Source organism: Bombina bombina, chromosome 5, assembly GCF_027579735.1.
Source record: "Bombina bombina isolate aBomBom1 chromosome 5, aBomBom1.pri, whole genome shotgun sequence".
NCBI lineage: Eukaryota > Metazoa > Chordata > Amphibia > Anura > Bombinatoridae > Bombina > Bombina bombina.
The window spans coordinates 419,446,873-419,471,290 of NC_069503.1; the positions used below are offsets into that span (position 1 = coordinate 419,446,873).

At 37.6% G+C, this 24,418-nt stretch overlaps 1 protein-coding gene across 1 annotated transcript in view; it reads right to left on the reverse strand.

The window, feature by feature from the left end:
• OSBPL10 (oxysterol binding protein like 10) overlaps positions 1-24,418 on the reverse strand; it is an 873,140-nt gene that overhangs the window by 553,078 nt on the left and 295,644 nt on the right. Inside the window, exon 3 of the mRNA XM_053714253.1 lies at positions 10,139-10,212. Within this exon, the coding sequence (XP_053570228.1) occupies positions 10,139-10,212 (74 nt within the window). The remainder of the gene's footprint in view (positions 1-10,138; positions 10,213-24,418) is intronic.

A 24,418-nucleotide genomic window follows, 5' to 3' on the forward strand; every position in this document is an offset into this window, starting at 1 on the left:
GCCACCAGCAGCACAAACGAACGTTCCATTAGAATTTTGGAAATCACTTTTGGAAGGAGAACTAGAGGCGGAAAGATATAGGCAGGATGATAATTCCAAGGAAGCGACAACGCATCTACTGCCTCCGCCTGAGGGTCCCTGGATCTGCATAGATACCTGGGAAGTTTCTTGTTTAGATGAGAGGCCATCAGATCTATTTCTGGAAGACCCCAGATTTGAACAATCTGAAGAAATACCTCTGGGTGAAGGGACCATTCGCCCGGATGTAATGTCTGGCGACTGAGATAATCCGCTTCCCAATTGTCTACACCTGGGATGTGAACCGCAGAAATTAGACAGGAGCTGGATTCCGCCCATACAAGTATCCGAGATACTTCTTTCATAGCCTGAGGACTGTGAGTCCCACCCTGATGATTGACATATGCCACGGTTGTGACATTGTCTGTCTGAAAGCAAATAAACGATTCTCTCTTCAGAAGAGGCCAGGACTGAAGAGCTCTGAAAATCGCACGGAGTTCCAAAATGTTGATTGGTAATCTCGCCTCCTGAGATTCCCAAACCCCATGCGCTGTCAGAGATCCTCATACAGCTCCCCAACCTGACAGACTCGCATCTGTTGAGATCACAGTCCAGGTTGGGCGAACAAAGGAAGCCCCTTGAACTAAATGATGGTGATCTATCCACCACGTCAGAGAGTGTCGTACATTGGGATTTAAGGATATTAATTGTGATATCTTTGTATAATCCCTGCACCATTGGTTCAGCATACAATGCTGAAGAGGTCGCATGTGAAAACGAGAAAAGGGGATCGCGTCCGATGCAGCAGTCATGAGACCTAGAATTTCCATGCACAAAGCTACCGAAGGGAATGATAGAGACTGAAGGTTTCGACAGGCTGAAACCAATCTCAGACGTCTCTTTTCTGTTAGAGACAAGGTCATGGACACTGAATCTATCTGAAAACCCAAAAAGGTTACCTTTGTCTGAGGAATCAACAAACTCTTTGGTAAATTGATCCTCCAACCATGTTTTTGAAGAAACAACACAAGTTGATTCGTGTGAGATTCTGCAGAATGTAAAGACTGAGCAAGTACCAAGATATCATCCAAATAAGGAAATACCGCAATACCCTGTTCTCTGATTACAGAGAGAAGGGCACCGAGAACTTTTGAAAAGATCCTTGGAGCTGTTGCTAGGCCAAACGGAAGGGCCACAAACTGGTAATGCTTGTCTAGAAAAGAGAATCTCAGAAACTGAAAGTGATCTGGATGAATCGGAATATGAAGATATGCATCCTGTAAATCTATTGTGGACATATAATGCCCTTGCTGAACAAAAGGCAGAATAGTCCTTATAGTTACCATTTTGAATGTTGGTATCCTTACATAACGATTCAATATCTTTAAATACAGAACTGGTCTGAAGGAATTCTCCTTCTTTGGTACAATGAATAGATTTGAGTAAAACCCCAGACCCTGTTCCAGAACTGGAACAGGCACAATTACCCCGGCTGACTCTAGATCTGAAACACATTTCAGAAATGCCTGAGCTTTCACTGGGTTTATTGGAATGCGAGAGAGAAAAAATCTCTTCGCAGGTGGCCTTACCTTGAAACCTATTCTGTACCCTTGAGAAACAATGTTCTGAATCCAGAGACTGTGAATCGAATTGATCCAAATGTCTTTGAAAAATCGTAACCTGACCCCTACCAGCTGAGCTGGAATGAGGGCCGCACCTTCATGTGGACTTGGGAGCTGGTTTTGACTTTCTAAAAGGCTTGGTTTTATTCCAGATTGGAGAAGGTTTCCAGACAGAAACCGTTCCTTTAGGGGAAGGGTCAGGCTTCTGTTCCTTATTCTGACGAAAGGAACGAAAACGATTAGCAGCCCTGTATTTACCCTTAGATTTTTTGTCTTGAGGCAAAAATGTTCCTTTCCACCGGGTAACAGTGGAAATAATAGAATCCAACTGGGAACCAAATAATGTATTACCTTGGAAAGAAAGAGCAAGCAAAGTTGATTTGGAAGACATATCTGCATTCCAAGTTTTAAGCCATAAAGCTCTTCTAGCTAAAATAGCTAAAGACATATACCTGACATCAACTCTAATGATATCAAAGATGGCATCACAAATAAAGTTATTAGCATGTTGAAGAAGTTTAACAATGCTATAAGTATTATGGTCTGATACTTGTTGTGCTAAAGCCTCCAAACAAAAAGTGGAAGCGGCGGCAACATCAGCCAAAGAAATAGCAGGTCTAAGAAGATTACCTGAACATAAATAAGCTTTCCTCAGAAAGGATTCAATCTTCCTATCTAAAGGATCCTTAAAGGAAGTACTATCTGCCGTAGGAATAGTAGTACATTTAGCAAGAGTAGAGATAGCCCCATCAACTTTAGAGATTTTGTCCCAAAACTCTAATCTATCAGATGGCACAGGATACAATTTCTTAAACCTTTGAGAAGGAGTAAATGAAGTACCCAAATTATTCCATTCCCTAGAAATTACTTCAGAAATAGCATCAGGGACAGGAAAAACTTCTGGAATAACCATAGGAGGTTTAAAAACCGAATTTAAACGCTTAGTAGATTTAGTATCAAGAGGACTAGAATCCTCCATTTCTAAAGCGATTAAAACTTCTTTAAGTAAAGAGTGAATAAATTCCATCTGAAATAAATATGAAGATTTATCAGTGTCAATATCTGAGACAGAATCCTCTGAACCAGAAAAATCCTCATCAGAAACAGACAAATCAGAATTATGACGGTCATTTAAAATTTCATCTGAAAAATGAGAAGTTTTAGAAGACCTTTTACGTTTATTGGAAGGAGGAATAACAGACATAGCCTTCCTAATAGATTTAGAAACAAATTCTCTTATATTAACAGGAACATCCTGAGTATTAGATGTTGAGGGAACAGCAACAGGTAATGGTATATTACTAATGGAAATACTATCTGCATTAGAAAGTTTATCATGACATTCATCACAAACTACAGCCGGAGGAACAGTTACCAAAAGTTTACAACAAATACACTTAACTTTGGTAGAACCAGCATCAGGCAGCGTTTTTCCAGAAGTAGATTCTGATCCAGGGTCAATCTGAGACATCTTGCAATATGTAATAGAAAAAACAACATATAAAGCAAAATTATCAAATTCCTTAAATGACAGTTTTAGGAATGGGAAAGAAATGCCAATGAACAAGCCTCTAGCAACCAGAAGCAATGAAAAAATGTGACTGAAATAATGTGTAAAAAAGGTGGAGACAAAAATGACGCCCACAATTTTTAGCGCCAAAAAAGACGCCCACATTATTGGCGCCTAAAAATTTGTGGCGCCAAGAATGACGCCACATCTGGAACGCCAACATTTTTGGCGCAAAACGTCAAGAATGACGCCGGAAATGACAACAGAATTTTTTTGCGCCAAAAAAATCCGCGCCAAGAATGACGCAATAAATTGAAGCATTTTCAGCCCTCGCGAGCCTAACAGCCCACAGGGAAAAAAGTCAATTTGAAAACAATTTTAAGGTAAGAAAAAAATTGAATATTCATATGCATTAACCCAAATATGAAACTGACTGTCTGAAATAAGGAATATTGATCATCCTGAATCAAGGCAAATATAAGTTTAAAGACATATATTTAGAACTTTACATATAAAGTGCCCAACCATAGCTTAGAGTGTCACAAAAAAATAAGACTTACTTACCCCAGGATACTCATCAACATATAGTAGATAGCCAAACCAGTACTAAAACGAGAATCAGTAGAGGTCATGGTATATAAGAGTATATCGTCGATCTGAAAAGGGAGGTAAGAGATGAATCTCTACGACCGATAACAGAGAACCTATGAAATAGATCCCGTAGAAGGAGACCATTGAATTCAAATAGGCAATACTCTCTTCACATCCCTCTGACATTCACTGCACTCTGAGAGGAAAACCGGGCTCCAGCCTGCTGCGAAGCGCATATCAACGAAGAATCTAGCACAAACTTACTTCACCACCTCCACGGGAGGCAAAGTTTGTAAAACTGAATTGTGGGTGTGGTGAGGGGTGTATTTATAGGCATTTTGAGGTTTGGGAAACTTTGCCCCTCCTGGTAGGAATGTATATCCCATATGTCACTAGCTCATGGACTCTTGCTAATTACATGAAAGAAACAAAGTCAATTGAAACGTTTCTTAAAATGACATGCTCTATCTGAACCATGAAAGTATAAATTTAAAGGGCCATTATATACACATTTTTTCTTTGCATAAATGTTTTGTAGATGATCTATTTATAAAGCCCATAAAGTTTGTTTTTTTTAAAAAATGTATAATTTTGCTTATTTTTAAATAACATTGCTCTGATTTTCAGACTCCTAACCAAGCCCCAAAGTTTTATTTGAATACCGTCAGCTACCTACTCCAGCTTGCTCCTGTTTGTGTAAAGGGTATTTTCATATGCAAAAGAAGGGGGAGGGGGGAGTATCTTATTTCCCACTTGCAGTGGGCTTTCCAACTGCCTTTTCAACAGAGCTAAACTGAAAGCTTCTAAGTACGTTTTTAAGCCATTTTATACTGGATTTTTATATCAGTATCTGTGCATCTTATTCTTTATAGTAGTGTCTATTACATGCAGTTAAATGAAAATGAGTGTATACTGTCCCTTTAAGTTTCATGTCCATTTAATAGAGTGGCCTAGATTATAAGTAGAGCACAATAAATAGCTTAGGGTGTGCTATCCTGAGCTCGGCCTTGCGTAAAGAATAACTTTTCCTAAATCCGGTTAGAGTAACTTAACAAAAAAGTGATACTTTATAAGCATTCATATTAGACCCATGGAAATGGAATTAAAATGTAAAACTTTATTGAAAAAATTATTTAAAAATTGGGTGAAATTAAAACTAAAATGCTGGCAGAAAATCAGCCGATACCTCTCATGTAGTCAATGTTGAATACAACTAATTGTTAGTGCACTTAAAGTTAGGAATTATAATATTCACTTAACCCCTTAATGACCAAGGACGTACGCCACACGTCCTCAAAAAAAATACAGTTAATGACCGAGGACGTGTGGCGTACATCCTTGGTCTGGAAAGCAGCTGGAAGCGATCCTGCTCGCTTCCAGCTGCTTTCCGGTTATTGCAGTGATGCCTCGATATGGAGGCATCCTGCAATAACCCCCCTTGGCCATCCGATGCAGAGAGAGCCACTCTGTGGCCCTCTCTGCACCGGACATCGGTGGCCGGTAATCGTTGGTGGGTGGGAGCAAGTCTGGGAGGCGGGTGGGCGGCCATCGATGCGCCGATTGGAGTGGAGGGGGCGGGATCGGGGGCGGGATGGGTGGGAGCGCGCATGGGAGCGCGCGCGTGCATGGGGGGCGGCGGGCGGGCACGGGAGGGAACCGCTACACTACAGAAAAATAACTGGAAAAAAAGTGAAAAAATAAAAAGTTTTAAAAGCTGTAAATAAACAGCTAAGGGATCCAGAAGGGGTGGGGGGTTGATCTTGGGGGGGGGGGGGGAAGCTACACTACAGAAAAGGGCAATTTATTTAAAAAAAAAAGGCATATTTTTTTACTAAACTGGGTACTGGCAGACAGCTGCCAGTACCCAAGATGGCGCCCATTAAGGCAGAGGGGGAGGGTTAGAGAGCTGTTTGGTGGGGGATCGGTGAGGCTGGGAGCTAAGGGGGGATCCTACACAGCAGCATATGTAAATATGCTATAAAAAAAAACACAAAAAAAGCCCAAATATAACTTTTATTTTAGTACTGGCAGAGTTTCTGCCAGTACTTAAGATGGCGGGGACAATTGTGGGGTGGGGGAGGGAAGAGAGCTGTTTGGGAGGGATCAGGGGGTCTCATGTTTCAGGTGGGAGGCTGAGCTCTACACTAAAGCTAAAATTAACCCTGCAAGCTCCCTACAAGCTACATAATTAACCCCTTCACTGCTAGCCATAATACACGTGTGAAATGCAGCGGCATTTGGCGGCCTTCTAATTACCAAAAAGCAACGCCAAAGCCATATATGTCTGCTATTTCTGAACAAAGGGGATCCCAGAGAAGCATTTACAACCATTTGTGCCATAATTGCACAAGCTGTTTGTAAATGATTTCAGTGAGAAACCTAAAATTGTGAAAAATTTTACGTTTTTTTTTAATTTGATCGCATTTGGCGGTGAAATGGTGGCATGAAATATACCAAAATTGGCCTAGATCAATACTTGGGGTTGTCTACTACACTACACTAAAGCTAAAATTATCCCTAAAAGCTCCCTACATGGTCCATAATTAACCCCTTCACTGCTGGGCATAATACACGTGTAGTGCGCAGTGGTATTTAGCAGCCTTCTAATTACTAAAAAGCAACGCCAAAGCCATATATGTCTGCTATTTCTGAACAAAGGGGATCCAAGAGAAGAATTTACAACCATTTAAGCCATAATTGCACAAGCTGTTTGTAAATAATTTCAGTGAGAAACCAAAAGTTTGTGAAAAAATTAGTAAAAAAGTGAACGATTTTTTGTATTTAATCGCATTTGGCGGTGAAATGATGGCATGAAATATACCAAAATGGGCCTAGATGAATACTTTGGGATGTCTACTAAAAAAAATATATATACATGTCAATGGATATTCAGAGATTCCTGAAAGATATTAGTGTTCTAATGTAACTAGCGCTAATTTTGAAAAATAATGGTTTGGAAATAGCAAAGTGCTACTTGTATTTATGGCCCTATAACTTACAAAAAAAGCAAAGAACATGTAAACATTGGGTATTTCTAAACTCAGGACAAAATTTAGAAACTATTTAGCACGGGTGTTTTTTGGTGGTTGTAGATGTGTAACAGATTTTGGGGGTCATAGTTAGAAAAAGTGTGTTTTTTTTTTCATTTTTTCCTCATATTTTATATTTTTTTTTATAGTACATTATAAGATATGATGAAAATAATGGTATCTTTAGAAAGTCCATTTAATGGCAAGAAAAACGGTATATAATATGTGTGGGTACAGTAAATGAGTAAGAGGAAAATTACAGCTAAACACAAACACTGCAGAAATGTAAAAATAGCCTTGGTCCCAAACGGACAGAAAATGGAAAAGTGCTGTGGTCATTAAGGGGTTAAAGGGACACTGAACCCAAATTTTCTTCTTTCATGATTCAGATAGAGCATGCAATTTTAAGCAACTTTCTAATTTACTCCTATTATCATTTTTTCTTTGTTCTGTTGCTATCTTTATTTGAAAAAGAAGGTATCTAAGCTATTTTTTGGTTCAGAACCATGGACAGCACTTGTTTATTGGTGGATGAATTTATCCACCAATTAGCAAAAACAACCCAGGTTGTTCACCAAAAATGGGCCGGCATCTAAACTTACATTCTTGCATTTCAAATAAAGATACCAAGAGAATGAAGAAAATTTGATAATAGAAGTAAATTAGAAAGTTTCTTAAAATTGCATGCTCTGTCTGAATCACAAAAGAAAAAAATTGGATTCAGTGTCCCTTTAATAAAGAGCAGCTCCAGTAATAATATGTGTGACCTCCTGCTTCAAAATACCCAACAAGCTTGTGTTAGAACTACCATTGTCAAAGTGTTGACATCATTGTTTCAATATTGGTGAATTAAACCAATGTACTGATACAATGAATATTAAGTTTTTTGTATGCAGTTATAAATGTTGTTACACTGTATCGTGATCAGGTATTAAGAATATATAAACAACATGTTGCAATTCTTAAGGTTATGTAGTCTATGCATAAAGATGAATAAGCTTAAATTAGTAATAAAATTTGATATGCTATAAAGGAATAGTTAAATATTATCCTGCAGTTGGTCGCAGTTTAGGACTTTAATATTAGCTGTGTAATGAGCGGTAAAAAAAAAATTGTACAATCTAGAGTTACCACTAGATTCGTAAACATGCTAACGAGAGCATTTTAACTCAGTCAAAACTATTTTTTTGCATACCTTATACTTTTATTGCATAGTTTTTTAACTGTTGCACTCAAGCACCACTCAAAATACCACTTTATATGTGTGTGTGTGTGTGTATTTAAGTGTTTCTGTGTGTGTCTATATGTCTGTGTGCTTGAGTGTTTCTGTGTATGTTTCTGTCACTGTGTGTGTAAATCGTTGAGTGTATTTTGAATGTTTGTGTGTGTGTGTCAGTCAGTGTGTGTTTGAGACTTTGTGTGCCAAAAAATCTAAAGGATAAGTCGTCAGTCCTGCAGCAAATAATCTCATGAAACAATTCAGCTTGTCTGTGTGATTGCTTGTCCAAATAGTCAGTGTAGTGCTGGGACAGCAGATGCTATGTAAATACAACTTCAATCAAACTGCATGCACTCAAATCATTACGCCAACATAAGGCATATATAATAATTCTCATGAACAAACAGCTTCTTAAAGAAGCTAAGTTCAGGGGGGGGGAATTATTTCCTTAATTATTAATTAATAGAAACACATTGCTCATTTCACTAGCTATAGTTCACAAAGCGCGCACTATTAACATTTTATGATAAAAGTAAATTGGAAAGTTGTTTAAAATTGCATGCCCTATATGAAAGTTTAATTTTGACTAGACTGTCCCTTTGAATGAACTATTAGTTGCATAAACCATGACGGACACTTATACTTATTGACCCTGTTTGTAAAGGGGGTTTATTTATATACAGTAATAGGTATTGTGTTTAAAGTGAAATATTTTTTTTCACCTTATTATTTACTATAAAATCACTTTTGGTTTAGAAGTTACATCAGGAACTGGACAACATTCTAAACTATAGAAGCACTAAGTCCCATTACACATTCTTAAAAATACATTAAATTAAAAATTAAATCCACAAAAAATGTTTAACTAAGGGAAATGTTAACATAATAATATTCATCCATTGCTTATTTTTAATTAATTTCCTGTAAAATACCTCCTAAAGCTGTGGTGCTCAATCCCAAAAGAGTGGCTGGAGTGCCTCTATCATACTTAAAGGAACATAAAACCATCATTTTTTTATTTCATGATTCAGATAAGCATACCATTATAAACAACTTTCAAATTGACTTTTATTATCTAATTTGCTTTTTTTGAAGGAGCAGCAATGCACTACTGGGAGCTAGCTTAACACCTCAGATTAGTTAATAACAAGAGGCATACATGTGCAGCCACTAATCAGCAGCAAGCTCCCAGTAGTACATTACTGTTCCTGAGCATACTTAGGTATGGTTTGCAACAAAGAATACCAAATTAGATAATAGACATCAAATAGAATTTTTTGGGGTTTCATGTCCCTTTAACTAGAGACACAGAACACAAGCTAATAAACATAAATTGTCCCAATGCAAAGAAGCCCAGCCACATCAATTCAAAGGGTGTATCCATGAACTGTAAAACTTGCAAAATGTGCTAATAAAATGACACTTCATGCTATGTGCATATATAAAAATGTACCTTTAAGTAATATGCAATATGAAAATCACCCTAGAAAAGTTAAGGACACAAGAGAAATTCCCACATCAACAGACGAGTAGTTGGGAAAAATTGTGGACACCTACAGAAATCTGCACATCATGTTCATAGTAAGACAATACAGTGTTAGTACAATTTATTATTGCACTATTGTGTACATTTACCTAGGCATTTAACCCATGCAAAATTATTAAACACATATTTAAAGTCAGCTCGAGAGCAGAAATGCATTCCTGGAATTTAGTTGAACACATCTGGTGAGCCAATGATAAGAGACATATGTACATAACCACCAATCACCAGCTAGCTCATTGCTGCTTCTGAGCTTACCTAGATTTACTTTCTGACAAAGGATACTACGAGAAAAAAAAATACATTTCATAATATAAGTCAATTGAAAAGACTCTTAAAATGAATACTTTATCTGAACCAGAAATCACCCTTAATTGGCACTTTAAAACATTTCCTCATTTGAGATGTTAAAGATGGGAAACACTAAACTCTGCAAAAGAAGAAAAGGAACAGCATAGACTTAAACCCCATTTGACTTTGTACGGCTGCTCTCTCGCCATTGTAATAATCCTGCAAAATCAATTAGCATTTGTACTCTCTGGCGTTTACTACTAATAGTGATTCGTGTGCAGGCTAATATAGCAGAACTATATGTAGAGTATTTACCTTGGTCTCTGTATGGTACTTGGCACATGCTTGTAGTTGAGTTAACCAGTAATGTCTCTCCTTGGAGTCACCAGCTGAAATGCAAACATAAGAAAATAGAATTTCAGCACAGCTGTTCAACACACAGGAATGAGATAATTGTCAATAATCCTGTTTTTCAGAAGTTATTATGAGAAATTAAAAATAAAAGGTATATTGTGTAGCAATTTCACATTGAAATATCCCAAATGAACATACTTTGAATAATTATATACTACTTTGCCTGCAATCAGCAAAAAAATGATTACAAAAATAAAAAAACAGAATTTCTTTCCAAATCTCTTAAGCTTTTCATTGGCAGGTGAATCTAGTCATTATTTAAAGAGTGATAAAAACATTTATCTCCATCAACCCCTTCCCGTCCAGACTTATTTGTCTACATCGGAACAAAGTTCAGATACAAACAAATAAGTAAAAGTGAAACCACGCAATCGTTCATGCGATCACAGGATTTTAATGATGAGATTGTGTCTGGAGGGAGTGCCTATGACGCTAGGCACACCCTCCAGCCCGCAATCCCATTCAGGAAGTGCCTTTTGCTTCAGTATCACCACACGGCTAGGACGTTCTATGCCGTCCCAAGGACTCTAAAGCCCAGTGTATTTAGGACGGCATAGAGCGTCCTAAGGGCGGGAAGGAGTTAAAATCTATGGAGATTTTTTTATTCTACCACCAGTTTCCAAACGTTATCACCACAATGGAAACTAGGCTTTTGTGTGTGTATAATTTGTGCTTTTCATCACTCTCCCTAGAGAAAGCCAATTGTTTTTTGGCATCTCTAGGGAACGTCAGACAAGCACAATTTTACTCAAACACAAGAGGTGCTTAAAGTCCATTTAAAGGGACATTATACACTTATTTTTTATTTGCATAAATGTTTTGTAGATGATCTATTTATATAGCCCATAAAGTTGTTTTTTTTTATTATTTTTTTAAAATGTATAGTTTTGCTTATTTTTTAACAACATTGCTCTGATTTACAGACTCCTAACCAAGCCCCAAAGTTTTAGGAGAATACCAAGGTATACCTACTCCAGCTTGCTCCTGTTTGTGTAAAGGGTCTTTTCATATGTAAAAGAAGGGGGAGGGGGGTCTTATTTCCCACTTGCAGTGGGCTTTCCAGCTACCTTTTTAACAGAGCTAAACTGAGAGCTTCTAAGTAAGTTTTTAAACAGTTTTATACTGGATTTTTATATCAGTATCTGTGCATCTCATTATTTATAGTACTGTCTATTACACGCAGTTACATGAAAATTGGTGTATACTGTCCCTTTAACTGTAGTAAGATATAATAAAGTAAAAATGATAAAAAAAATATCATGATGGTAAAATATGTATTAATTGTAATAGTATCATTACTTATTAGAAAATATATTTTATTTTTTTGATAGAAGGTAATGTAAAACACACAAACCTGATCGCATTTTAAAAAAGTGCACTAACCAGACATGAAACATTAATATTTCCCATTCCATTGGTCTCAACATAGAAGAATATGTTTTATTTATTCATAAATACATACTTCTTTGTATAGCTGATGTTTATTTTGGCAAATATATAAATATATATATATATATATATATATATATACATACACACACACACACACACACAGTACTGTGCAAAAGTCTTAGGCCACCATTAGATTTGTTGTTTTAGCAATGGTATAATGACCATATATAATTGTTTCTCAGTCTCTTTATTAGAATACAACCAGAAAATACAGGATATTTGTATGCAGTATTAAAAAGCAGGCTAAAGTGGCAAGTATTTAGTGTGACCTCCCCTTACACTTGAGCAATAGCAGGAACCTGGCTCTCGGAAACCTAAATGGAATGGAACCCTAATTAATGTCATTGTCAACACCAAAAATAAAAAACACAAGAAAAAATAAATACATATTAATTTATAGACAATACTTAAAGGGACAGTCAAGTCCAAAACAAACTTTCATGTTTCAAATAGGGCATGGAATTTTAAACAACTTTCCAATTTACTTTTATCACCAATTTTGCTTTGTTCTTTTAGTATTATTAGTTGAAAGTTAGACCTAGGAAGGCTCGTATGATAATTTCTAAGCCCTTGAAGGCCGCCTCTAATCACATGTTTTTGTATTTGCTTTTCACAGCAGGGGAGAGCTAGTTCAGGTAAACCCTATACATAACATTGTGAGCACGCCCGTGGATTGTGGCAGACACTGCACTAATTGGCTAATATGAAAGTCAATAGATAATAAATAAAATTTCATGTGATCAGGGGGCTGTCAGAAGATGCTTAGTTACAAGTTAATCACAGAGGTAAAAAGTGTATTATTATAACTGTGTTGGTTATGCAAAACTGGGGAATGGGTAATAAAGGGATTATCTATCTTTTAAAACAACAACAATTCTGGTGTTGACTGTCCCTTTAAAAGAATCATACACAAGAATGCATAATATTTTACAAAATTGGGGATACATTATTAACACCTAAGCTGTCCTAACCTAATCACCCAATCAACCTACTAAATGGTAACCTTTAATAAGCACCTAATAAAAGAAGTCAAATGGGAAAATAATTTTATCTTAGTGACTTGCGACGTGAGTTCACTATATACAAATATAGACCATAATTTGGGGATACAAGCAATTAACACATATCTAAAGAAAGATATGAATATGACAGATATTCAAGGCAATTTTATATTACAGTATATAGAATGTATTCTCAAGAAGAATTACTTCAAATTTGAGGACAGTTTTTTCTTACAGACTCAGGGGACAGCGATGGGCACAAGGTTCGCACCCAGTTATGCAAACTTATTTATGGGGAAGTTCAAGGAAAAGATTCTTGGAAATTCCCCCTGGGGTGAAAACCCTGTGTTCTATAAGCGCTATATCTTTAAGAAGGTAGATTCAAATAATTAAATTGATTCCGGAAGTTGCCACCATGACAATTGGAAAAAGAATATACCTAAAGGGCAACTATTAAGAATAAGAAATAATTGTTCTGATCTATTAAGTTTTGAAGAACAATCTAAGATTTAAGTAGAACATTTTAAACAAAAAGGTTATGATCCAGTTAAAATAAATGCAACAGTGGAAGAGATTAAAAACATATATAGAGACACTTTCGGCTAGATTACGAGTTGTGCGTTAGGGTTAAAAAGCAGCGCTGAGAGGTCCCAACGCTGCTTTTTAACGCCCGCTGCTATTACGAGTCTTGAAATGACAGGCTCACCGCTCACTTTTTTGGCCAGACTCGGAAATACCACAAATCCACTTACGTCAACTGCGTATCCTATATTTTCGATGGGACTTGCATAACGCCGGTATTACGAGTCTAACCAAAAGTGAGCGGTAAACCCTCTCCTGTCAAGACTGGTAACGCATTTTAAAGTCAGTAGTTAAGAGTTTTACACTACAATGCCGTAGCATAAAACTCTTAAAGGGACAGTCAACACCAGAATTTTTGTTGATTAAAAAGATAGATAATCCCTTTATTACCCATTCCCCAGTTTTGCAAAACCAACACTGTTATATTAATACACTTTTTACTTCTGTGACTAACTTGTATCTATGCATCTTCTGACCGCCCCTAATCACATGACTTTTAGTTATTATCTATTGACTTTTAGCCAAATTAGTGCAGTGTCTGCCACTAGCGTGATCACAATGCTATCTATATAGCCTACATGAGCTTGCTCTCCCCTGCTGTGAAAAGTAAATAAAATAGGGGCGGCCTTCAAGGGCTTAGAAATTATCATATGAGCCTTCCTAGGTTTGCTTTCAACTAGAATACCAAGAGAACAAAGCAAAATTGTTGATAAAAGTAAATTGGAAAGTTGTTTAAAATGACATGCCCTATTTTAAAAATGAAAGGTTTTTTTGGACTTGACTGTCCCTTTAACTAAAGTGCTAAAAAGTACACTAACACCCATAAAATACCTATTAACCCCTAAACCGAGGCCCCCCCACATCGCAAACACTAAAATAAATTTTTTAACCCCTAATCTGCCGAACCGGGCATCGCCGCCACTATAATAAATATATTAACCCCTAAACCGCCACGCTCCCGCATCACAAACACTAGTTAAACATTATTAACCCCTAATCTGCCAGCCCTAACATCGCCGACACCTACCTACATTTATTAACCCTTAATCTGCCGACCCCAACGTTGCCACCACTATATTAAATGTATTAACCCCTAAATCTAAGTCTAACCCTAATCCCCCCTAACTTAAATATAATTTAAATAAATCTAAATAAAATTACTATAATTAGCTAAATTATTCCTATTTAAAACTAAATACTTACCGATAAAATAAACCCTAAGCTAGCTACAATATAACTAATAGTTACATTGTAGCTATCTTAGGGTTTATTTTTATTTTACAGGCAACTTTGTATTTATTTTAAACTAGGTACAATAGTTATTAAATAGTTATTAACTATTTAGTAACTACCTAGTTAAAATAAAGACAAATTTACCTGTAAAATAAAACGTAACCTAAGTTACAAGTACACCTAACACTACACTATAATTAATTTAATTACCTAAACTAAATACAATTAATTACAATTTTAAAAAAATATCTAAAGTACGGAAAAAAAACACACTAAATTACAGAAAATAATAAAATAATTACATGATTTTTAAACTAATTACACCTACTCTAATCCCCCTATCAAAATAAAAAAGCCCCCCAAAATAAAAAAAACCCTACCCTACACTAAATTACAAATAGCCCTTAAAAGGACCTTTTGCGGGGCATTGCCCCAAAGTAATCAGAATTGACATCATTTAAAGGAACCTTCATTCAGTCGTTGGACGAAGAAAGAAGAGGATGCTCTGCTTCGGATGTCTTGAAGATGGACCCGCTCCGCGCCGGATGTATGAAGATAGAAGATGCCGTCTGGATAAAGACTTCTGCCCGTCTGGAGGTCCACTTCTGCCTGGTTGGGTGAAGACTTCTGCCCGTCTGGAGGTCCACTTCTGCCCGGTTGGGTGAAGATGTCTCACGGTAGTGTGATCTTCAAGGGGTTAGTGTTAGGTTTTTTTATGGGGGGATTGGGTGGGTTTTAGAGTAGGGTTGGTTGTGTGGGTGGTGGGTTTTAATGTTGGGGAGGGAATTGTACTTTTTTTTTTTTACAGGTAAAAGAGCTGATTACTTTGGGGCAATGCCCTGCAAAAGGCCCTTTTAAGGGCCATTTTTAATTTAATGTAGGGTAGGGCTTTTTTTATTTTGGGGGGATTATTTTATTTTGTTAGGGGGATTAGAATAGGTGTAATTAGTTTAAAAATCTTCTAATTATTTTATTATTTTCTGTAATTTAGTGGGGGGTTTTCGTACTTTAAATAATTTTTTTTAATTGTAATTAATTGTATTTAGTTTAGGTAATTAATTTAATTATAGTGTAGTGTTAGGTGTAATTGTAACTTAGGTTAGGTTTCATTTTACAGGTAAATTTGTCTTTATTTTAACTAGGTAGTTATTAAATAGTTAATAACTATTTAATAACTATTGTACCTAGTTAAAATAAATACAAAGTTGCCTGTAAAATAAAAATAAACCCTAAGTTAGATACAATGTAACTATTAGTTATATTGTAGCTAGCTTAGGGTTTATTTTATAGGTAAGTATTTAGTTTTAAATAGGAATTATTTAGTTAATGATAGTAATATTTATTTAGATATATTTCAATTATATTTAAGTTAGGGGGGTTAGGGTTAGACTTAGGTTTAGGGGTTAATAACTTTAATATAGTGGTGGTGACGTTGGGGGTGGCAGATTAGGGGTCTCCCACCCCCTCAAAAGCTCACGATCACCCAAAACCCAAATATCCAAAAATGCAGCTCTTTTGCCCCTGTTAATGAGGATGAAGTTTCTGCCCTTATACTGTCCTCCCACCTCACTACCTGTCCCCTCGACCCCATCCCCTCACAGCTACTCTCCTCCCTCTCTTCTACCCTCACCCCCATACTCACACACATTTTCAACCTCTCCCTCAGCACTGGTATATTTCCCTCATCTCTAAAACATGCACTGGTCACACCTATCCTCAAAAAACCTTCCCTTGATCCAACCTCCCCTTCCAATTACCGCCCTATTTCCCTACTCCCTCTTGCCTTAAAGCTCCTCGAAAAGCTAGTTTACGCACGTCTATCCCATTTCCTTACATTAAACTCTCTTCTTGACCCACTGCAATCTGGATTCATTCCCATCACTCTACAGAGACAGCAATTGTCAAGGTTACCAATGACCTACTTGCAGCAAAATCCAAAGACCACTTCTCTCTGCTTATCCTCCTTGACCTGTCTGCAACCTTTGACACTGTTGACCACCCTCTTCTGCTTCAAACCCTCCAATCCTTCGGCATCTGTGACACAGCTCTCTCGTGGTTCTCTTCCTATCTGACTAACCGTACATTTAATGTAGCCTTCTCCGGAGCATCCTCTGCCCCGTTACCACTTTCTGTTGGGGTACCTCAAGGCTCTGACCTTGGTCCCCTTCTCTTCTCAATCTACACGTTGTCACTAGGTTCCTTAATAAAGTCCCATGGGTTTCAATACCATTTGTATGCCGATGACACCCAAATCTACCTCTCTGCACCAGACCTACCTCCTTCCTTACTAACCCGTGTCACTAACTGTCTTTCTCACATCTCATCTTGGATGTCCTCTCACTACCTTAAGCTAAATCTCTCCAAAACTGAACTCCTTATTTTTCCCCCTTCTTCCAATGTCTCCACCCCCAAAATTTCTATAACTTTTGATAATTCCATCATTACCCCTACCCCGCTCGCCCGATGTCTTGGGGTCACACTTGACACAGATCTTTCCTTCACTCCTCACATCCAGTCCTTGGCTAAAGCCTGCCACTTCCACCTTAAAAACATTGCTAAAATTAGACATTTCCTTACACAAGATACAACCAAGATTTTAATCCACTCTCTCATCCTTTCCCGCCTCGACTACTGCAATTCGTCCTCTCTGGTCTACCTAGCTGCCGCATAGCTCCTTTACAATCCATTATGAATGCCTCTGCCAGGCTCATCTTCCTTAATCGTCGCTCTTCATCTGCTGCACCTCTCTGCCAATCCCTTCACTGGCTTCCTCTTGCCTCTAGGATTAAACATAAAATCCTCACCCTGACATATAAAGCTCTCAACTGCACTGCTCCCCCCTACATCTCAGAACTTGTCTCTAGATACTCTCCCTCCCATCCCCTTCGATCAGCTCAGGATCTCCTCCTCTCCTTCTCTCTTGTTACTTCCTCACATTCACGTTTACAGGACTTCTCCAAACTGGCCCCCATCTTGTGGAATTCCCTGCCTCGCTCCATAAGACTCTCCCCTAGTTTTAACAGCTTCAAGCACTCCCTAAAAACTCTACTATTCAGGGATGCATACAACCAACACTAACCTTTCCTAACGCCATTACTTTCCCCTTGAACCCCTTAGATTGTAAGCCTATGGGCCCAGCTGTTTACAGATCGCTTCATAAGAGCCGACTACAACAGTGAAACTCTCGGCAGGGCCCTCTACCCACTTGACCCCTACAAAAGCTATCCTATACACGACTATGTTTACAGTGCTGCGGAATCTGTTGGCGCTCTACAAATACCTGATAATAATAATAATAATAATAATAATTAGGGTGAAAGTATAACATGGAACTAGCCAGCATTAAGTTGTTAAAATGCTCATCTAGACTGTATATACTAGGAAGAGATGTATCTCAGGAAAGCAACTTTTATATGTTAAGCTGACATGAATCGTGTTGTAAAGTTAAATGTTAAAGAAATGTTATCTCATTGATACCGTTGTATTTTTGTGATAAAACACCAATAAAACTCTTTGAATATAAAAAAAGTAAAAAAAATAATAATAATTAGGGGTTAATAAATAAAATGTAGGTGTCGGCAATGTTGGGGGCAGCAGATTAGGGGTTAATAAGTATAATGTAGGTGGCGGCGGTGTCCGGAGCGGCAGATTAGGGGTTAATAAGTATAATGTAAGTGTCGGAAATGTTGGGGGCGGCAGATTAGGGGTTAATAAGTGTAAGATTAGGGGTGTTTAGACTCGGAGTTCATGTTAGGGTGTTAGGTGTAGACATAAATTTTATTTCCCTATAGTAATCAATGGGGCTGCGTTAGGAGCTTTACGCTGCTTTTTTGCAGGTGTTAGGTTTTTTTTTCAGCCGGCTCTGCCCCATTGATTCCTATGGGGAAATCGTGCACAAGCACGTTTTGCCAGCTCACCGCTACCGTAAGCAGCGCTGGTATTGAGGTGAGATGTGGATCTAAATTTTGCTCACCGCTCACTTTTCTGCGGCTAACACCGGCTTTCTAAAAACGCGTAATACCAGCGTTGTCTGTAGGTGAGCAGTGAGGGAAAACTGCTCGTTAGCACCGCACAGCCTTACCGACAAAACTCGTAATCTAGGTGCGTGTTAGGGTTTCCCCCACACACACACAAAGTATTGCACAAAACAAAACAACCCTCATATTACAAAACAGTAAAACATCTGTTCTGCTATGTTTTAGTCCTAGAATAAGACCAGGAGCTGCTGCTTTATTTATACTCATAGAGGGAGATAAGTGGATTTCCCATTACAAACAGAGAAAAGGTCCCATTAGAGCTGTTGAAGATGTCAGATGCTAATGATGCAAGTTAAGTATAGAAAATAGTTATTGATCTTAGTACAGACATTATGAGATCAATACACATGTAATGTGCAGGAGAGTCTTAAAAACCTGACATCCACGCAATTCATCACCCAATCCTTTGCTTATGTAGCAATTTCACAATGCACAAGCAACATTTAGCGCCTGTTGATCATAAACTTGCTGCATGGAGAGAAATCACACAAAATCTTTGGGCTTTTTTAGACCTTATGCTGTAATGTACAAGTCTTTCCTTTAGACTCCTACTTTACAGGAATCAGAGGCGGCTCTACCATTAGACCAAATAGGTGATCAACTAAGGCCTCACTCATGATGGGGCCTTGCACAAGGGCACTGTAAAAATATGCCCTTATCTTTTATATCGAAAAGGTCCTGGTGGCATAGTAGCCCAGCTCACTGGCTTCCTCCAAGCGCAGCCATATAGTATAATATTTATAGACGTGAGCTGGGGGTGGAACAGAAGTGTCCAGGCACAATGTAGGGATTCCTGCTTCAATAAGCCCTGTGTTTTATGAATGTGCCCGTACAGAGGTAAGAAGATTATTGCGATAGTTAGAAGTTTCTGGTCATTTTTAAGTTGGTGGTAGTTAACCCAGTATCCTATTTTTATTAACATCTGGGGAGACGTCCCCTTTGAGTGACTTTTTATGTTAAAATATTTTGTATTAACATGTCAACTTTAAACATAGTACATGCCAATTTATTTGTATGATACCAGATAATTAAACTCAGTCTTTTTTAACACTGTTTGTGGTTCATACTAAAACTGAAACATACAATATTGTTAACTGGTTATCAAGATCTAGATGTCCTTTTGAGTCAAAAGATCATTTCATTTCTTGGCTTATCTTTCTTACTTTATCCTTTACTCGTACTTATAGTCCGTTTCCATGAAGCACTGTTCATCTCGCTCAGTACAGTGAATTAATAGTACTTGGTATGATATTTTAGAACAATGTCGGCTATACTGTAAATAGTTTCATACAACTTAAAAAAAAAACTTAACTTAAAAAATTATAAATACATTTCGGTTACTGAAATTTAACCTAATGTGTCATTGTATTAGTTTGTTGCTTACTCTTATATCTCCAATGAGGGGGGGAAGGGGGGGGGGTAAGTGCTATTCCACTCCATCTTTGTCAGTATAACCCTATGGCTGTCTATCCCGTCTCTGGCTAGGTTTCTCCTATAGTATTTTGAGTTGTCTGTATCAGCCGGTAATACAAGATTTTATGAAATATGTCCATCGTGCCCATCATCGTTGCTGCTGATTCATGTAGTAAATATGTAATTTTACTATCTTTTTAGCCTCCGCCTGGGGGTTCAAGGGGGGCATAGGTTTATTTGGGGTGGATGCCAGAGGATGGGCAGGGTTCCCCCAGTCAGAGAGTCAGAGAATATATATCTGTATATAGCTATATATATATATATATATATATATATATATATATATATATATATATATATATATATATATATATATATATATATATATATACACACATACATACACACACGGGTTAACACACGAGCGAAAACATTTTACTTCCAATTCATAATACGAGCCCAACCCGACGTGTGCAAAAAGCTTACTTCTAGCGCAATTAACGCTTGAGTGGGAGCATTAATTAGCTCTCCCCTTGTAATCTGGCCCTATATACCTGTAAGCAATAAGAAGCTGAATATTCACAAGACATGAATATGTCAGTAAACTAGCACAATGTATTTTCTTCAATGGTACCCTCCTAAATGTATAAATCTAGCACCTACTTTGATGAGTTAAAGCCACTATTGGACTTCTAATTCCCTAAATAAATCAAAACAGCAGGAGGATATCTGAGAATATAGGGCCACTTTTGGAACCTCAGATAAGACTTGTAGAACTATTTGTAACATAGATATAATTAACAACCGTGAGATATTTATAAATAACCTATTATATCTTAGTAATAAGCTTATAAATAAATAAATAAAAACAGTTGTGTTGCAAACAGAATGGAATGAGTAAAATCATAACTATGTAAACGTAAATATGAGAAATATGGGGATTATCTGATTGTTCTTCATTGGATACTATATGCAGCTACCCACAATGAATGCTAAAGACATCTCTTGGTCAACTATGAGAACATTTTGCATAAAAAAAACAATCGGGTAAAAATAATCATGTAAATGCTAACATACGGCTAGATTACGAGTTTTGCGGTAAGAGCGGCTCGGTACTAACTTGAAAGTTATTTACACCACTCACCTCCCTATAGCGCTGCTATTACAGGTTTTCATAAACCCGGCGTTAGCAGGCAATATGTATGTGAGCGTTGAGCAAAATTGAGCTCCATACCACACTCCAATACCAGCGCTGCTTTGAGCTGGTTTTATGCGCTTGTGCACGATTTCCCCATAGACATCAATGGGGAGAGTCGGCTAAAAAAAAAGCTTAACACCTGCATTAAAGGAGCGTAAAGCTCCGTTACGCTGCCCCATTGATTCCTATGGGATAAGAAAAGTTATGTTTACACCTAACACCCTAACATAAACCCAGAGTCTAAACACCCCTAATCTGCCACCTCCAACATTGCTGCCACCTACATTACACTTATTAACCCCTAATCTGCTGCCCCCAATGTTGCCACCACCCACCTACACTTATTAACCCCTAATCTGCTGCCCCCAATGTTGCCACCACCCACCTACACTTATTAACCCCTAATCTGCTGCCCCCAATGTTGCCACCACCCACCTACACTTATTAACCCCTAATCTGCTGCCCCAATGTCATCAGCACCTACATAAATTTAATAACCCCTAATCTGCCGCCCCCAACATCGCCGCCACTATACTAAAGTTATAAACCCCTAAACCTAACCCTAAATCTAACCCTAACACCCACTAACTTTCATATAATTAAAATAAATCTAAATAAAAATTACTATTATTAACTAAATAATTCCTATTTAAAACTAAATACTTACCTGTAAAATAAAACCTAAGATAGCTACAATATAACTAATAGTTACTTTGTAGCTAGCTTAGGTTTTATTTTTATTTCACAGGCAAGTTTGTATTTATTTTAACTAGGTAGACTAGTTAGTAAATAGTTATTAACAATTTACTAACTACCTAGCTAAAATAAATACAAATTTACCTATATAATAAAACCTAACCTGAGTTACACTAACAACTAACCTTACACTACAATTAAATAAACTGCATTAAATACAATTAACTAAATTACAAAAAAAACACTGAAATGATCAAATATTTAAACTAATTACACCTAATTGAATAGCCCTATCAAAATAAAAAAGCCCCCCCAAAATAAAAAACCCCTAGCCTACAATAAACTACCAATGGCCCTTAAAAGGGCCTTTTGCAGGGCATTGACTCAAAGAAATCAGCTCTTTTACCTGTAAAAAAAAAAAAAATACAAACACCCCCCCAACAGTAAAACCACCCACCAACACAACCAAACCCCCCAAATAAAATCCCATATAAATGCCCATACAAAGGGCATTTGTATGGGCATTGCCCTTAAAAGGGCATTTAGATCTTTTTCTGCCCAAACCATAACCTAAAAATAAAACCCACCCAATAAACCCTTAAAAAAAACCTAACACTAACCCCGGAAGATCCACTTACAGTTTTTGAAGACCCAACATTCATCCTCAACGAAACGTCAGAAGTCCTCATTGAAGCCGGCAGAAGTCTTCATCCAAGCCGGCAGAAGTCTTCATCCAGAAGTCATCTTCTATCTTCATCCATCCGGCACGGAGTGGCTCCATCTTCAAGACATCCGGCGTGGAGCATCCTCTTCAATCGACCTCTCTTCCAGAATGAAGGTTCCTTTAAGGGACGTCATCCAAGATGGCGTCCCTTGAATTCCGACTGGCTGATAGAATTCTATCAGCTAATCGGAATTAAAGGGTAAAAAATCCTATTGGATGATGCAATCAGCCAATAGGATTGAGCTTGCATTATATTGGCTGATTGGAACAGCCAATAGAATGCAAGCTCAATCCTATTGGCTGATTGGATCAGCCAATAGGATTGAAGCTCAATCCTATTGGCTGATTGCATCAGCCAATAGGATTTTTTACCCTTTAATTCCGATTGGCTGATAGAATTCTATCAGCCAATCAGAATTCAAGGGACGCCATCTTGGATGACGTCCCTTAAAGGAACCTTCATTCTGGAAGAGCTGTCGATTGAAGAGGATGCTCCGCGTCGGATGTCTTGAAGATGGAGCCGCTGGATGAAGACTTCTGCCGGCTTGGATGAAGACTTCGGCCCGCTTGGATGAAGACTTCGGCCGGCTTAGATGAGGACTTCTGTCGCTTTGTTGAGGATGGATGTCCGGTCTTCAAAAACTGTAAGTGGATCTTCGGAGGTTAGTGTTAGGTTTTTTTAAGGGTTTATTGGGTGGGTTTTATTTTTAAGTTAGGGTTTGGGCGGAAAAAGAGCTAAATGCCCTTTTAAGGGGCAATGCCCATCCATTTGCCCTTTTCAGGGCAATGGGGAGCTTAATTTTTTTTAGATAGGATTTTATTTGGGGGGGTTTGGTTGTGTGGGTGGTGGGTTTTACTGTTGGGGGTTTGTTTGTATTTTTTTACAGGTAAAAGAGACGATTTCCTTGGGGCAATGCCCAGCAAAAGGCCCTTTTAAGGGCCATTGGCAGTTTAGTGTAGGCTAGAGTTTTTTATTTTGGGGGGCTTTTTTATTTTGATAGGGCTATTAGATTAGGTGTAATTAGTTTAAATATTTGTTCATTTCTTTTTTATTTTGTGTAATTTAGTAGGTTTTTTGTGTGTAGGTTAGGTTTTATTTTACAGGTAAATTTGTATTTATTTTAGCTAGGTAGTTAGTAAATAGTTAATAACTATTTACTAACTAGTCTACCTAGTTAAAATAAATACAAACTTGCCTGTGAAATAAAAATAAAACCTAAGCTAGCTACAAAGTAACTATTAGTTATATTGTAGCTATCTTAGGTTTTATTTTACAGGTAAGTATTTAGTTTTAAATAAGAAATTATTTAGTTAATGATATTAATTTTTATTGAGATTGATTTTAATTATATTAAAGTTAGGGGTGTAAGGGTTAGGTTTAGGGGTTAATAACTTTAGTATAGTGGAGGCTATGTTAGGGACAGCAGATTAGGGGTTAATAACAGTAATGTAGGTTGCGGCGATGTTAGGGACAGCAGATTAGGGGTTAATAATATTTAACTAGTGTTTATGATGCAGGAGTGCGGCGGTTTAGGGGTTAATATGTTTATTATAGTGGCGGCGATGTCCGGAGCAGCATATTAGGGGTTAATAATTTTATTTTAGTGTTTGTGATGCGGGAGGGCCTCGGTTTAGGGGTTAATAGGTAGTTTATGGGTGTTAGTGTACTTTTTAGCACTTTAGTTATGAGTTTTATGTTACAGCGTTGTAGCATAAAACCCATTACTACTGACTTTTACTTTTTGGCCTCCCAGGCAAACTCGTAATACCGGCGCAAAGGAAGTCCCATTGAAAAATTACTTTTGGTAAGCTGCGGTAGTTACGTTGCGTTACGGCCAAAAAAGT